This window comes from Emydura macquarii, unplaced genomic scaffold (assembly GCF_026122565.2).
Source record: "Emydura macquarii macquarii isolate MOO-44397 ecotype Brisbane River unplaced genomic scaffold, CSIRO-AGI_Emac_v2 contig_1348, whole genome shotgun sequence".
NCBI classification, from domain to species: domain Eukaryota; kingdom Metazoa; phylum Chordata; order Testudines; family Chelidae; genus Emydura; species Emydura macquarii.
In genome coordinates, this window is record NW_027131485.1 from 22508897 (window position 1) to 22525635 (window position 16739).

At 44.5% G+C, this 16739-nt stretch overlaps 1 protein-coding gene across 3 annotated transcripts in view; it reads right to left on the minus strand.

Annotated features, from left to right (window-relative positions):
* CRAMP1 (cramped chromatin regulator homolog 1) overlaps positions 1 to 16739 on the minus strand; it is an 82990-nt gene that overhangs the window by 6550 nt on the left and 59701 nt on the right. For all 3 annotated transcript variants that reach the window (XM_067551421.1, XM_067551420.1, XM_067551419.1), the window contains exons 12-17: positions 7651 to 7832; positions 4417 to 4491; positions 3288 to 3369; positions 2413 to 2517; positions 1293 to 1471; positions 499 to 579 (exon numbers count right to left, since the gene is read on the minus strand). In XM_067551421.1, coding sequence (XP_067407522.1) covers positions 499 to 579; positions 1293 to 1471; positions 2413 to 2517; positions 3288 to 3369; positions 4417 to 4491; positions 7651 to 7832 — 704 coding nt within the window. The remainder of the gene's footprint in view (positions 1 to 498; positions 580 to 1292; positions 1472 to 2412; positions 2518 to 3287; positions 3370 to 4416; positions 4492 to 7650; positions 7833 to 16739) is intronic.

A 16739-nucleotide genomic window follows, 5' to 3' on the forward strand; every position in this document is an offset into this window, starting at 1 on the left:
CCTGCAGTTATGCTCAGTGACAGCATTGCCAAAATGTATACTTATTTCAGTTCCCAGAGTCTACTTTCTCATCAGACAACATTTAAAATAGACTGGTACAGTATATAGGTACATGTTTGCCTTGCTAATCTCTTCCACTGTACCAGTCAATGCACAAGCGCAGCATTAAACAAGGTCTGTTTCGCTCTTCAGAGATCAGAGCTTGTCAGTTTCACTCTGCTCTTCTGCTCTCATGGAGCAGCATAAGATCACAGTGTAAGCAGCTGTCCACATCAACCATAAGACTTCCACTCCAGCACACTAACAGTCATAGAGGACAATTACCCCGATGGCTGCAGGAAGAGCTGTATGACCTGCAGGCTATTTCTACAAGAGTGGTTAGACAACGGGGGCATGCTGAAAGCGGGGCACTGGAACATGAGTCCCTAAATAATGCTTGTGAGAAGATCACTACTGCTATAAACTTCACGCAGCTGCTCTGATCAGCTCACACTGTACCTGGAAGCCATCAGGGACCGTCTCCTGCTCATGCTGGGTGGGTAGGTTGATGAATGGAACTCGACACCTGCTGCTTGAACCCTAGAAGTGCGACAGGAATGACATGAGTAACACACTTACGCACCAAGTACGGCAAACTTAGCAGGAGCTACAAGAGACAAGCACATCAATCATCCTCGCCACATCTTGCCCCCTTATCCTCTCTTCTAAGGTGGGATCTCAGGGATACAGCACTCTGCACTACCTCCCTGGGATGGTGGCAAACACTGATATCTGATCTAGGTATGGATGAGGGAAGCAGTAAGGGCCATCGCAACTCCCACTTATAAAATGATCTCCAGAAAGAGGATGCAGCTGGAACCAGAACACAGGCACTCGGAGACCCATATGAACACTCAGTCACGGTAGGAGAAAGTGCAGGTAGTGAGCAGCCCTCTTGTTTTGCTCACAATTCCTTATCCTTGTTCAGTGTGCCTTGCTCAAATGGTGCGGTCTTTTGGATTCAGACTGCTGGAGTACCGATTGATATTGCGTCACTGCTGCAAGCCTCCTTACAGGATGGAAACTTATTTTCCAATACAGGAATGCCTGTTCCCCTAGATTGCCCCCCCCCCAAGCTCCTAAACAAACATCCACCTACTCTGCCCTGGGCGAGGACTGCTCTGAAAAGTGCATCCATCCAACAAGCCCCAGGAGGAAGCTGACCACAGTCATGATTAATACAGATGCTGGCTTTTTACACACAACAAAGGAGATGCCAAATGCTCTGACAAGCCTATTCAAGAGATGCTGACCCCTACTGCGGCGATGGAGTCTCCATTCTGATGTGCCACAGCCGACTCCTGCCCTGAGACCACTGCAGCCATCGCGTCTGGTGACAGTGGAGACACACCTGACAAGCCCTCAGCATCCAGGACAGACAAGGGGCTGCCAGGGATAATACCAGCACTTTTAGCTGCCAAGTCAATAGCACCTTTGGTAAAACAGAGAGAACAGATATTAGAGATCTTTTCCTTCATTGACTTCCCATCTCAATTCCTCCCCAGAGATGTTTATAGGAGAATTAGGCCAGGTAGTTAAAAGCTTAACCTAAGCTTAGAGACACAGAAGTTGCAATACTGGTTCAAATCCTGCGGAGATACTGGTTGTCCATTAATATGAGGGACAGTATTTTTAGCAAAAATGTTTATAATTTTTCCTCTCTGTCTCCTTAAGGCACGCCCCATCCATTGTACTGCATTTCAACGGAGTTTAAAAGGAGTTTTTTCTCCACAAATGTTCCTAGTTGCATTTACATGTCAGATATGCTATTGGTCCACCTGATTTTAAATTCTGCAGTTATGCAGTTGGTTATGTAATTTCTGGGAAGTGCCCATAGCTTTACGGAGGGACTATAATATCAACATAACAGTTTCATCTAGTATCTGTGTCTTCCTGTGGCAAAGAACTCCCTAGGCCAACTACACAATGTGAAAAAGCATTCCTGGTTACTTGTTCTCACTTTACTAGTTCATTAATTAACAGGTCTGTTCTTTTGTTATGGGGGCAGAGTAGAAAAGGAGGGATTGATGAGGTTCCTCCCTATCCAGTATTCCAACTCCTGTCTTGACTGATAAACTATTAGCTCACAGGCTTCTGCCAGACAGAGGATACAGACCCCTTAACAAACAGGCTTAGAACAAAATGTAACACATACATATATAACTGAACCTAAGCCGCAAAGTCTGTATTCTAACTTTCCCCAAAGATCAAGGGATTCAGGATCCAGCTCAGATCCATAGGTACATCCATCCATTCATCCGCCAAGTGTTGGAATATGTGCATGGTAAGTGATGCTAGTTTGGAGTGTGCCATTAAGGATTTGTACCTGGATGCAGGAAACCAAATATGCCACCTTTATGAGGGGAGACTTACTGGACAGATGGTTGGTAGCTTGCGTTGGAAGAACCTTGGGCACAATGGGTCGACAAACAGCAGCTTTAGTCAGTGAAGACTGAATTGGCCGAAATGAACCTCTCCCTAAAAAGTGAATTAAATAAATCTCAGAAGGAGCCAAAACCTGACATCTTCCTTAACCACAATTAAATGGGAGTAATACTAACAATCAAAGGCAGAGGGAATTCTAAGCAGCTTCCAAAAAAAGCAGGGGTGAAATAAAGACTTCAAATAGTAACACAAGCTTATCAACAGTTCATTGCAAGGCAAGGCAATTGAAATGCTGCATGTAACAGCTGCATGTCATTATTTTCAATTAAAATAACCTTGATTTTGAGATCCACAGTGAGATGTGAATTAACTTGTGTTAGTGCTATATTCAAGAAGAGACCAGAGAGAAAGGACAAATGGTAGACAAAATACTTGTCAGTACATGAAATTCACATAGAATCCTGGTGCTAGGAAAAGCCTAATGTAAAGTTACTCTCTAAGGAAAAGAATTCCTGGTTCAGTATTTCCACCCACAAATTCTGTTTCTTCATTTAGAACTCCATGGAACAGGGGTTAGGAAAGAGGGGTAGAAACTGAAGAAAAATTACTACAACCATGAGCTATTCAAAAAATTATCAAGAAGCAGAAGCCTGTCACTCCATGGGAAGTGACTCAACTAAACTGGTGAATGGTTGTGGTTTCAAAAGGACTTTTTTTTTTTTCTTTTAAAAGATTATTCCCTTACTCCTCACCATACACAGCAGCAAAAGAGCCTTTCTAATTCATCCCAAAGCCGCATCAACTGAAAACTTAACATCTCCACGATGGATCTTTAGTCTGTAATGCAGAATGTGTAGACTTACCTGTTATGGAAGAGTTTGATAAGATGGAGAAGGAGCAGACGTGCTGGGATGGGTTTCCCGATGGTCTGGGAAGCAGTGTTCTCTGCATGGGGGAGATGACAGACCAAAGCCAATTTAAAACCAGAACAGAGTGAGCTGGTTTTCTATGCCCTTTGTGGTTGTGATACCTTACAGAATAAGGAGCTGAATGCCTGTATAGCAGTGGCTATGTGGGCACACGCCAGTCAGACACATCAAGAATCCTTTCTGCTTCTGTTTGAGAGGGAATGTAAGCTACACCCCCCTGCTTTCTCTGCAAAGCACCATGGCACTGAACTTGCCTCTGGACAACACCCAGAGACTGATGCAAAGTCAAACTAAGCTCCCCTCTCACTGACTGTGCACCAGTCCACTAGTCCTCTAGAGTATTACACTGTTGTGTCACCTTCGAGCATGGACACAAACATTTATATGGGACTGGTGCATGTCACAGTTATTAACTAAATGATAATGAACAAAGGAAACTACATTCAGAAATTTTAAAAGATGAAATTGTACGGAATAGTACATCTCACTGGGTCCTGTCAAATGGCAATTTCTTAAGCACAGGAGAGCTCTAAGGCAGTGTGTGAACTCTTTCATTGTCCCTTATGTACAGCTAAGGAGACTAAAGAGCCCCAGGTCATATGCTAGCATTTCATAAGACATTTTCAAAGAAATGCCCAATCATTTTTCCCTGTTTTCTTATACTTTGTAGTCCTGCCAATTACATCAGACCTGTGTATTTACAATCCCATTTTCCTTTTTGACTGGGATTTGCAAGGAGCCTTAGGGAGGCAGATGAGTTTGTTTTCTCTGGTATATTCTGCCTCTCCCTGCCATTTCGCAGACATTTCAAAAACAGTCAGTGGGAAGACAAATCAAAGACTCTGTTGGCCTTCCACATGGCTACACTACACTGTTATTGCAGCTGCCATTACTGATGCAGGAATCTAACCAGTTTGGTTATTAAAGAGGCCAAAATCCTTGTTCCCTACGACCCTTCTATTTTACTTCCCTAAAGGACATGAGAGAGGAAGCTAGATTCGTGTTTTAGGGAAACCTGAGAACCATCAAGCTCACTGCAAGCAAACATGCATTCTGGACTCACCTGTACTACCAATGGCTTCCGCAGGTGGCTGTTCCGCAGTTTCCTTGGTTTTGGCAAGAAGTAGTCTGACTGCATCTGGGGAGGTGAAGGGGGGGGAGGGAAGAGAAGGGAACTGGTTACACAGTATTTTGACCACCCAATCATGAAAAATTCCTCCCTTAATTCTGTTGATGAATAACGTATCTATTAATGACACCAGAAACAAAATGACAGTCTTTACAGAAACACCCCATTCTGTTTCAAGTCAGTCTAAGGTCCTTCATGCCAAGACTACCTGCAGCTCATATACATCTCCCTCCTCTTTGGTGTACATACAGTGAATTGAAAACAGGTATTATTCTAACTGCAGGCTGCACAAAGTTAGACTTTGATGAGGGAAAAGCTCCACCGAATTGTTACACTAGATTTAATTTCCCTAAACTAGAAATTAATACTTTAAATTCATCTCCCAGTTCTCCTCAGTATTGAGGCAGCTTGGTCCAACAGACAGGGCATTAGACTAGGAATCAGGAGACCCGGATTCTATTCCTAAATCTGCCACTGACCTGCTGCATGACCTTGGGCAAGTCACCTCACCTCTACATGCTTCCGCTTCTCCTCCCATACTTGGTCTGTATTGTCTATCTAAACTAAGCAGTCTGAAGCAGGCCGTTTCACTGCACATTTGTACAGGGCCTAACACAATGGGACCCTGATCTCTTTTAGGGCCTCTAGGAACTACTCTAATAACGGTTTCTGTCAGGAGTACTCACCTTATAGATGGAGCAATGCTTTCTTTTACCAGCATTATGGGGAGGAAGCTCACTCCGAAGGAAATGTTTTACTAACTACTCATCTGTCATGACTTGCTATGAGGAGGTTACTTCTCATAACTGGAAGCTCTTTGGGATGTGTGGTCTGTCTGTACCCACTGTTTTCTAGCATGTGCATCATGTCGCCGAGTTGGAGAATTTGAAAGTAGTGTCTGTTGGGCCACTCATGTGCCCCGAGTCACCTTGTGCTTCTGTCCGAAGCAACAAAGGGCAAGGCAGACTGCATCTCCAGTTCCTTCTCCATTGTGCCTCTGACAGACCTGAAACATAGCGGAAGGAAGGCGGGAAGTGGACTACAGCTGGGGACCACACATCTTGAAGGACCTTCAGTTACAGGTAAGGAAACTACATTCAGAAGTTGTAGAAGCTGGAATTGTGCGGACCAGAACATCTCACTGAAGCCTGTCAAATGGCCAAACCAGACTCTCTGTTTTGGGGCGGCAGTATATGTGGTGGAAGTGTGCCACACCACCCTGGCTGGCTCCAGTATGGCTTCGTTGATCAGCAGTGCTATTCTCATCGATCCTGAAGTGTGGAGAATGTCTAAAGGCTTACGCTGGGAGTAAGTCTTGGATCTCTTTCAGCGGGATTTGGAGTTCCCCTGCAACTCTCCGTAAAAGATTTTGAAACTGTCTGAAGCCAGCTGCTGGGGGAGGGGAGGATGCAGTAACAGCTTCATCTGGTGATAAGGGTGGGAATCTAGCTGGCTCCAGTGGCACCGCTGGAACTGGGATATTGAGCTATCGGATTCGACGGCAGGTTCAATGGGTCCCTCAGAGGGAAGCAGCCTCACAGACCAGGTGTGCTACAAAGGAGGATACTGACCCCAGAACCCCAATATGACCAATAGGCAGGATCAATGGGAGGTTGTGGGGGTCCCAGTACCAGTGGCTCCAGGAAAGGTGAGGAAGTAGCTGCTACCATGGGTGTGCTGGTCTCTGTTGTGGTGCAAAGAAGCAGGATGGAAAAGGCGAATCTTCTACCAAAAAGGATTCATCCAAAAAGGAAAAGGCAGATTGGTTCCAAAGGTGGCACTGCTGGAGCCAATGGAGAGGTGGTCGTTGCTGACTAAGAAGTATCATGGGGAGGAAGTGCAGAATTTGAAGTTCTGGGCATAGTCCAGTGCTTGAATGGTACTGAAATGGAGTATGAGAGGACTGGGGAAGTCCCCAAACTCTATTCTAAACTGTTAAAACAACTAAAACTGATAATACTACGTACAATTAAAAATATTTGACCTGTGTGTGTGATGAAGACACTGGAGGTTCTGACCATGTGGTGCTGAGAAAGCACTGGAGATGCGGTTGGTCAGCCCCACTCTTTATTGTCTTGGATGGAAGCGCAAGGCGAGTTAGGGTGCACATGCAGAACAACAGACACGTTTTCACATTCTGCAGCTCTGGGCACATGCATAACGCACAGTGGAATACAACAGGGACCATCACTCAAAGAAGATCAAGTAGTTATTGAGCCAACCAAACTTGGTGAGACATTTCAGACCTCGATAAATGAAGATAGATAGAAAAACTAGTTTTCCTACACAGTTAAGACAGACAGAACTTTGGCTTCAGCTGGTGAACTTTAATTAGCAAAGTGCCAGTAAGATGGCATTCTGGCTTTCAAGATGATGCAGCTCTGAAGCTCAGCTATATGCTCATGCATCTGACAAGTGTCATCAAGTGTAATGTCAGGCCTGAACACTGCTGGAGGCATTGCTTCATAAGGAAGATGGTGTGCTTCAATATTCCAAATCAGTCATTCTTGCACCAGCAGGATTTTAATCCCCACCAGAAAGCTCTGTCAGGCTCCGGCATGCTACATTTTTTGTCCATCTGTCTCTGTAAGAGGGTGTGCCTGCCAAGTGTGGCTTTGCAGGGCCTGTCTCAATGTCCCCTTCTTTCAGGGCTCCTTAAACTCCACAAAGGCTCTCACAGCTAACTCCATCCTTGTTTGGGACTGGTTCAACAACAAACAGATCAGAGCAGCCCTCGAAGTCCCACAATGAAGTCCATCACCCCTACACAAAAGTTCATATTCAGCCAGTCCTGCAGCTCTTCTGTCCCTGTCTGCTCTCCATCAAGCAGCCACTCCCTAGCTGGAGCTCAGCCTTCAATTCTCTGGATCTCAGAAATCAGCAGGCAACCCCTCTCTGGGCTCACCCAGCCCTCCCCTTGGTTACTTTAGGGCTCCTGCAGGAGCCTCCTGCTTTCCACAGCCTCTGCCATAGCTTCCTCTAGCTGCACCTTTACCTCTCTGGGTTGAGACACATCAGTGGGTAGCCCACCTTCTGCTGCTGTCTCCCCCTTTTGAAGGTCCAGGTGCCATCCTTTAAGCCCATTTGGACAGGAGGTAATCAATCACAGGTGCATCAGACCCTGCTCCCTCTTAAAGGGGCCTGTCACCCTACAACAGTCTCACTTACACTGATCGTGTCCAAGTGCTGTCGGAAGGTCAGTTCTGCTTCTTTGCTGGGCAAGAACAGCTTTCCGTGTCGGCTATTGGGTGGTAGGGTCGTGGGAATGGCAAAGAGGCCACCATCTGCATCGGCACTGCCAGAACTCGAGGGACCAGCCACCAAGAGAGGTCGACGGGGGTTTCTCAGACCTGGAAGGTTTTAATCAACCATTTAATAAATTAAAAACTAAGGGAATTATATTTAGTAGATGGAGAACAGGACTGGGAGTCAGGACCCCTGGATTATATTCCTGGCTCTGCTACTGACTCACTGGGTGACCTTGGGCAACTCATAGCCTCTGAGCTTCAGTCTCCCCATCTGTCTCAATGGGGATACACTTATCTACTTCACAGGGATATTGCGACTCATTCATTTGCTTTGAGATCCTTGGATAAAAGGGGTTAACAAAAAGCAACACATTAGAATAGACACTGACATCTATGGTTGATTCAGAGTTTCACATGACTACATTGAGAAGTGCATCTTTTATATCTGCCGAAACAGATGAAGGTGGGTTTCCCAAGTGATAAAATGTACATGACTGATATCTTCACTAGCAAAAGGGGTGTAATGCAAATAAGGGCTAAGTGTCCAAAGACTCTGCATTGTTTATTTCTGGTTCAGATTGATACAGTATTTGAAAAAAACTGAAGTATGAAATTTAGTTGAGTAGCAAGGTAAATACAAAGGTACAATCCCTATGCAAGGTTCTGGTGACAGTAAATTGAGAGACCAATGCTTAGTTCACCGGAAACACCCTGCTACTATTCCCAAAGTTTCCAGGCACTACATTTTTCTGTAATTAAATACGGTTATTACAATTTAGTGAGATAATTTCATTTTTTTGAAAATAAAATGGAAATGGAAAATATTTTGGTTTGAACTACAACACAGCATCACACTCCAAGCAGCCAATCAATTTTGAAACCACTCTGGCTGAAATCCAATATTGCTAGTGTATTATGACGACATAACCAGAAAGTGTGTGACATTTATGTTGTGCATATAAAATTGGGTCTCCAGAGAAGAGATTATTATAATGCATAGCACTTGAGTGCTTTGAAGAATATTAACCCTTATTTACCTAGTTTGCATGAGATACTAGCCTTGGGCCATATTTCAAGAGCTCAGCACCCAGCAGCTACAGCTTTTGGGTGCTCAAGCTCATTTAAAACCCCAGCTGCAACTGTGAATGTTAAGCTCTTCTGAGAGATCTCGTCCGAGATTTTAAAGAGCTTCTGAGCAACACAATTCCCATTGACCTCAAAGGGACTGTTGGAAAAAAAAATCAATGCATAGTAATTTGGTGAAGGCCACATACCATGTTAGTGGCAATAGTGGGATTGTGTTCAGTTAACGCGGCCACACCATTCTCTCTACAAATCACCTAAAAGTTTTCGTTACAAAGCAGGAGAGCAAAGCCCATATGGTTTGTGATGTTATTAGTTACCAATTTTTATTTAGATTTTAGCATGAGAGGGTTACTCACCTTGTGCAGTAACTGAGGTTGAGATGTGTCCCTTTGTGGGTGCTGCACTCCAGGTGTTAGCACGTCCTTGATTAGAGATTTCGCCAGCAGTGCCTGTCCGGGTCGCGCATGCACCATCCCTGTCTCGCGGTGCCACTGGCGCCCTTTTCAGTGCACGCGACCTGGGCCCCTCTGTTCCTTCTCTACCATAGAGCTGTAATGTTTGACTCCAAAGTAGAGGGGAAGGAAGATGGGTAGTGGAGCACCCACAGGGAGAGACATCTTGAAGAACCTCAGTTACTGCACCAGGTGAGTAACCCTCTCTTCTTCTTTGAGTAGTGTTCCTATGGGTGCTCCACTCCAGGTGATTCTCGAGCAGTGCCCTCAGTTGGAGGAGGGAACTTTGGAGTTGTTAGGCTGGAAGAGAGTACGATTGCTGCATCATGTCCTGATGCCTGATCGATGGGGTGGTGTTTTATGAAAGTGTGGGCTGAGGCCCAGGTAGCTGCTTTGCATATTTCAGTAATTGGAACGTTATGCAAGAAAGCTGTAGATGTAGTGATTGATCTGGTTGAATGTGTCCTGACCCTTTGTGGTGGTGATATCCCTGACTGTGTGTAGCATGTGTGGATGCAGGTGGAAATCCACTTTGAAAGTCTTTGGGTGGATATGGTGTTGCCTTTGGAATGTTCTGTAATTGATACAAAAAGTTTGGGAGATTTACCTAGAAAGCAAATCTCAGGAAAACGCAATGGCTCGTCTGATGTCCAGCATGTGGAGGGCCGCATCCGGAGCATTAGAGCGGGGTTTCGGGTAAAAGGTAGGTAAATGTATGTTTTGGTTAAGGTAGAATGATGATGTTACTTTGGGGAGGAATTTAGGATGAGGTCGTATCGTCACCTTATCTTTATGAAATACTGTATATGGTGGGTGGGCCATAAGTGCTCCGAGTTCACTTACACAGCGTGCCGATGTGATTGTGACTAGAAATGCTACCTTCATGGACATGTGCATTAATGAACAAGTCACTAAAGGCTCGAATGATGGCTTGATGATGGTCCTGAGGACTAAATTGAGGTCCCAAGGTATTACAGGAGGATGTATGTCTGGGTACACATTTTGTATACCAGTCATGAAGTGTTTGACAATTGGATGCGCAAAAATTGTGGTATCATTTATAAGATTATAGAAGGTGGTGATAGCTGCTAGGTATACTTTAATTGAGCTAATCGCTAATACAGATTTTTTTATTTCCGGGAGATAGTCTAATATAGTGGGGATTGACACCGTTAGTGCGTTGACCTGCTTTTGTTGACACCATAAGGAGAATCTACGCCATTTCTGAAGGTAAGTTTTTCTCATGGCAGGTTTTCTGCTGTTTAGTAAAATATTCCTTACTGGTTCCGAACATTGTAGTTCAGCTTGTCGGAACCAGTTAGGAACCATGCTGTGAGATGTAAATTCTTCAGGTGCAGACGGCATACGTTTCTGTTGTCCTGGGAGAGGAGATCGTTGACCAGTGGGAGAGCAAGTGCTGCACAGATCGACATCTGTGTGAGGTAAGTAAACCATGGCTGCCTGGGCCATGCCGGTGCTATCATTATCATCTTCGCATTGTCCCTGAATATTTTGTGTATGGTTTTGGCTATCATGGGGATAGGTGGGAACACGTACAGGAGACCTGTGTTCCAGTTGATGAGGAATGCGTCCCCCATTGAACGTATACCTAGACCTGCTCTTGAGCAGAAGTAATGGCATTTGCAATTCTTCATTGTCACAAATAGATCAATAGTGGGTTAACCCCACTGATGAAAGATGTTTTCCGGGACTGTGTTGTGTAATTCCCCACTCATGATTGTTGCCGAAATTTCTGCTTAGGTTGTCTGCAGTGGTATTCTGGGTACTGGGTAGATATGCCGCTGAAATGTGGATGTTGTGGGATATGCACCAATTCCATTGCCTCTGAGCATACGTGCGGGATCTCACACCTCCCTGATGATTGATGTAAAACATACATGCTATGTTGTCTGTCATTATCTTTATAGTTTTCCCTGCTATCAGAGATAGGAAGTGTATACGGGCATTGCGGATAGCCCGTAACTCCAGTAGGTTTATGTGTAATTTTGTTTCCTGTGGTGATCATTTCCCTTGAGTGGTATGCTCTTGCAGGTGCACTCCCTATCTAATTAGTGATGCGTCTGTCGTGATCATGACTGAAGGTGTTTTGCTTATGAATGGATTTCCTGTTTGAAGGTTGTTGGGCTGTGTCCACCATTTTAATGATTGTTTGATCTTTTTTAGTATTGCTACCGTTTTGTATAGAAATAGTCTGTGTGGTTTGTAAACTGTTGCGAGCCACATTTGAAGTGGTCGCATGTGCAATCATGCATTTTGCACTACAAAAGTGGCAGCTGCCACATGACCCAACATTTGAAGGCATTGTGTGTACATTCAGAGTTGGGCTGTTTTGTATTATAGATTCCAGATTCACAATGGTCTGAAATCTAGTCTTTGGTAGGAATGCTCTGGCAGTGAGGAAATCCAGGTGTACACCTATAAACTCCATTTGTTGCACAGGCTATAGGGTGGAATTTTTGTCATTTATCATAAGCCCTAGCGTGTGAAATGACATCCTTATCGTGTGAACTGCGTGTACAGCTTCCATATAGGTGTGTGCCCTTATCAGACAATCGTTGAGATAGGGGAATACGGTGACTCCTAGTCTGCGAAGGTAAGCGGCTACTACAGCAAGCACCTTGGAGAAGACTCTCGGAGCAGTGCAAAGGCTGAAGGGTAGCACCGTGTATTGATAGTGATTGTTGAGCAGTGTGAATCTTAGGAATTTTCTGTGGGGGCCGGATAAACAGTAACATTAAAATATGCGTCCTGAAGGTCGAGGGCTGCAAACCAGTCCCCCTGATCCAGCACCAGCAATATGGTAGCCAGAGTAACCATCCTGAATTTTTGTATCTTTATGAATTTATTCAATTTTCTTAAGTCTAAAATGGGTCTCCAACCTCCGATCTTCTTTTGGGTCAGAAAATTAGAATAAAAGCCTTTTCCCCGTGCTGGGAGAGAACATGCTCTAGGGCACCTATTTGGAGTAAATGATAGTTGTAATAGTTGTTCGTGAGATGGGTTCCTGAAGAGAGACGGGGAAGGAGTCTGGGTTGTAGGTATGGAGGTAAAGGGGACAGTATATCCAGATCAGATAATTTCTAGTACCCATTTGTCTGAAATTATGTTTGTCCAGTGTTGGTAAAAGGGCCAGAGTTGATGTTTGAACAAGATGGACTCTGGCTGCGGAAGGTGGGGAAGGTTGTACAGATCCTCGACCAAGTCCTCAAAATTGTTGCTTTGAAGAGGCAGCCTGGGATGTTGATGGCTGCTGGTTAGTTTGTCGACGTCGCTGTGGCCTTTGTCAGGTGCGTGATTGTTTGTACCATGTGTTTTGAGAGTAATGTTGGCATCTGGAATTATACGGCTGATACTGAAGAGTCTTCTTGTTGTTGCAACTGTGTAAATTCTAAGGGTGCGGAGTGTAGCACTGGAATCTTTCATGGTATGCATGACATCATCTGTTTTTTCTGCAAAGAGCTTCACTTTATTGAAAGGAAGACCCTCGATTGTTGCCTGCAGTTGTTTAGGCAGGGCTGCAGAGTGAAGCCATGGTGCCCTACACATGACGATGGCAGTTGCCACAGTTCTAGCTACAGTGTCAGACACGTCAAGGGAAGCCTGCAATGCTGTTCCTGCAACCAACTGCCTTCTTTGATCAACGATTAAAATCGTGGTTTTCTATTTTCTGGGACAAATTCAATAAATTCTGGTATCTTGGAATAATTTTTGTGATTGTAATTTGATAGCAAGGCGGCATAGTTTGCTACTCTTAATTGAAGAGTAACTGAGGTGTAGACTCTTCTGCCCATTAAGTCCAGCCTTTTGTCATCTTTGTCATGTGGTGTCTACTTATGCTGCTGCTGCTGCTTGTTCCTCTGGTTAGCAGCTTCTATAACTAGGGAGTTAGGAGCTGGATGGGTGAAGAGGAACTCAGTATCTTTGGCAGGGACATACTTTTTGTCAGACCTTTTACAAGTGGGGGGGATGGTGGAGGTCATCTGCCAGATGTTATTTGCTGGCTCCAAAAGGGCATCATCCATTGGAAGGGTGATTTTGGTAGAAGGTGAGGTCTGCAATATTTTAAGCAATTTATGTTGTAACTCTGCCATTCCCTGGAGTGGGATCTCCAAACTGTCCGCCACCCTTTTAAACAGTTCCTGGAACTGCTTAAAACCATCTGCAGTCGTTGCGGATGGGGGAACTATGGTCTTGTCAGGGGAGGAGGATGAGTTGTGTGTGATGGGAGGCATTTCTTGCTCCGCACTCACATCCTGTTCGTTAGTAGGACCAGTTGTTTCAGGTCCTGTTTCAGTAGGTCTAATAGGTGATCTTTCTCTGCACTTATATGAGGTTGACGGTCTATGTGCAATGGAGAGTAAATAGATCAGATGTCCCAACCAGGCCAGTGCATACAATATTGTGGAGTAACCATGAATACATTGTTTGTCTGTGAGGTGGCCGATGTCTGGATGGGGGGGCCTCTAGGTGGTGATTGTTGGTGCCACAGACAACCTTTTCTCCCCATCATGCTCTTCATCACTGGAGAAGGGGATGGGAGACATGGCTGCTCGTGAGTAAAGTGCACTGGAGAGGTGTCAGTCCCGTAGAGAGGTGATAGTGGGGAAGATGTTATAAATTCCTCCTCATTCTCATGATATTTGCTCTTTTGAGCATGTTTTCGTGGAGCTGGTGTTGTTGACTTCGTTGTCAATGACGGCGCCAAAGTGTGGTCCGTAGCCTTTTCTGGTGCAGACATATCCACCGGCATCGTTGGCACCGTGGGTGCCCTCGGCACTGTCAGGTGCTCAGGTTGTATCAGTACTATCAGTACTGTGGTTGTCACTGGTGCCGATGTAGCCTGGTTGGCATGTGTTGGTGCTGTGCCACTTATCGGCGCCGAGGTCCACGTCAGTGCCAATGTCTAGGCAGATACACCTGTTGTGAGGACCATTACTTTTGACGGTGCCATGTCAGCACGGGGTTGTTTAGTTTTGTCTCTCAGCTCTTTAGAGGAGCGATGAGAATCTCTCCTTGTCGAGGAGGTCAATGTACCCGAGGAACCTAAAGCCTCTTTGCTACCAAATCCTTTCTCCTTTTCTGGTGATCTTTTCTTGGCATGCTCCATTGTCGGTGGAATAGAGTGCCTTTTTCTATTCTTTTCATGTGAGGAGCTGTTGCCCTGCCCAGGGTCTGAGGCAGGCCTTAGCGACTGCTCCATGAGTATTAACTTCAGGCAGAGGTCCCTGTTATCCGTGGCTCTGACTTTCAGGTTCGTACAATGGATGCATTTCTGGGCAATATGCCCTTCACCGAGGCATCTGATGCACTTGGAGTGTCTGTCCAAAGCTGGAATAGGATCCCTGCATCAGGTACAGCATTTGAAGCCGGGAGAACCTGGCATAATCTTACTTATAACGGAGGGGTAAAGTGAGGGGAATTTTTTTTTTTTTTTTTTTTAAACAGAAGGATTAAAGGTAAGGTCAACTAAACTATAGGTAAAATTGACTAACTTTACGGGGAAAAAAGACTTATTGAAGATTTCTAGCGGGCTGTGAAGAACTGCTGGGAGCTCCGTCTTGGACCGTGGATGGTTGAGAAGGAACTGAGGAGCCTGGGTTGCACATGCCAAAAAGGGTGCCAACGGTGCCATGACACAGGGAGCGTGCATGCATGACCCAGACAGGCACTGCCAGCGAAATCTCTGATCAAGGACACAAGGATGCGCTAACACCTGGAGGTGAGCACCCACAGGGACACTACTCAAAGAACTGACAGCATAAGGTCTTTTCTTGCATAAAGCAGTAAAAAGAGGTGTCAAATGCACGAAGTAAGAGACAATTCAGCGGAGGCAATATAGGTTATGGCAGGGGTAGTCAATAGGCGGACCAAATCCAGATCACCAGACGCTTTTGAACAGACTTATTTACTTATTATCATCATTACTGGGTTGGGGTTTTTTTACTACTATTTTGTCTGGAGTCTGGACCTTACCTATACCTTGACCAAGAAATATGGGCTTTCACAAAAAAATAATTGACTACCCCTGGGTTATGGGATCAAATTTAATTTCATTTAAACTTTCTAGTTCACGTTGTACCTCACCTACTCCTCTGCCTTATTTTCCTGCTGTGTACTATCCCCCCTTTCCTCATCCTGGCCTCCTTTGCTGCTGCTCTGAAGCTGTCTGTTATTCAAGGCTTTCAATTCCTCTTGGAGTGTGTACAATTTTTACTTTCTATTGGAAAAGCTAACTCAATTTAGCTAGAATAAAAAGTTAGAAGCCAGAAAGATTCAGGATAAAAAGCACTATGAGAAAACACAGATTGAAGGCTAGCTTCTAAAAACCCTGCTGTTGCCTTTTAATACCACTTTATGCATGGATAAAATGGAGTTTAACTGTTACTGTGCACTAACAGAGTTACAATTCAGATAATCGAAAATACATCTTAGATTTATCATCTGGGAGTAATTTCCAAATTCAGGAGTCAGATCAGTGCTACTAAGAACTATACTGATAGAATGAATAACTTCTTAAATTCAAGCTATGATTTTACATTATTTTTACCTTAGTGAGTAAAATCCTGTAATATAAGAGTGGCACTATACTTCTATATGTTGCGATTCACAGATGTGAATGATACAGGCTAATACACACAATTATATCTTCCTGTTTATATGTGAACATGAAACTATACAGAAGCTGGCACCAGTTTTTTGTTTTTAAAGGGACAGATATATAATACAATATAATATCTCAATTAGAGCTGTGTGAAGACTGGATTTTCTGTTTCACTAGCAACTAAAGACAAACAAAAAAAGGTTTAATTTTGGGTTGAACCGAAAAACTTTCAAAAAGTTTCAGGCAATCAAAAAATCCCTTAGATTTTGACTCACATTTAAATGAAACATTTTGTTTCTGATCAGAGGAAAGATTTAGTTAGGGTTGGTCCCGCTCTGAGCAGGGGGTTGGAGTAGATGACCTCCTGAGGTTCCTGCCAACCCTAATCTTCTGTGATTCCATGAAAGGAGGACTAGATTCACGAAATGGCTAGATGGGCTGGAGGAAGAGGATGATGACGACTCCTTTATAATCTTAGGCCAGTAGTTACGGGACACTCACCCAGGACATGGGAGACCCTGGTTCTTTTCCTCCCTCTGCCTGATGTGGAAAAGGGACCAGAACATGGGTTTCCCACTTTTCAGGTGAGTGTCCTAACTCCTGGATTACGGAATAGGCTGATGTGGGTCTCTCTCAGTCTATCCTGTTGAAGCTGTGCCATTATGTATAAATAACCAAATAATCCTTGGAGCAGGGACTTGAAATGGGATCTCCCACATCCTAGATGATTGCCCTAACCACTGGACTGTAAAGTCAGTCTCACTCTCTGGCCCTTTTGGCATTCCCAATTGCAAGTCCCCACTCCTATCTATAGCCCTTCATAAAGTCCAAAAATCAACCTTTCTTGAA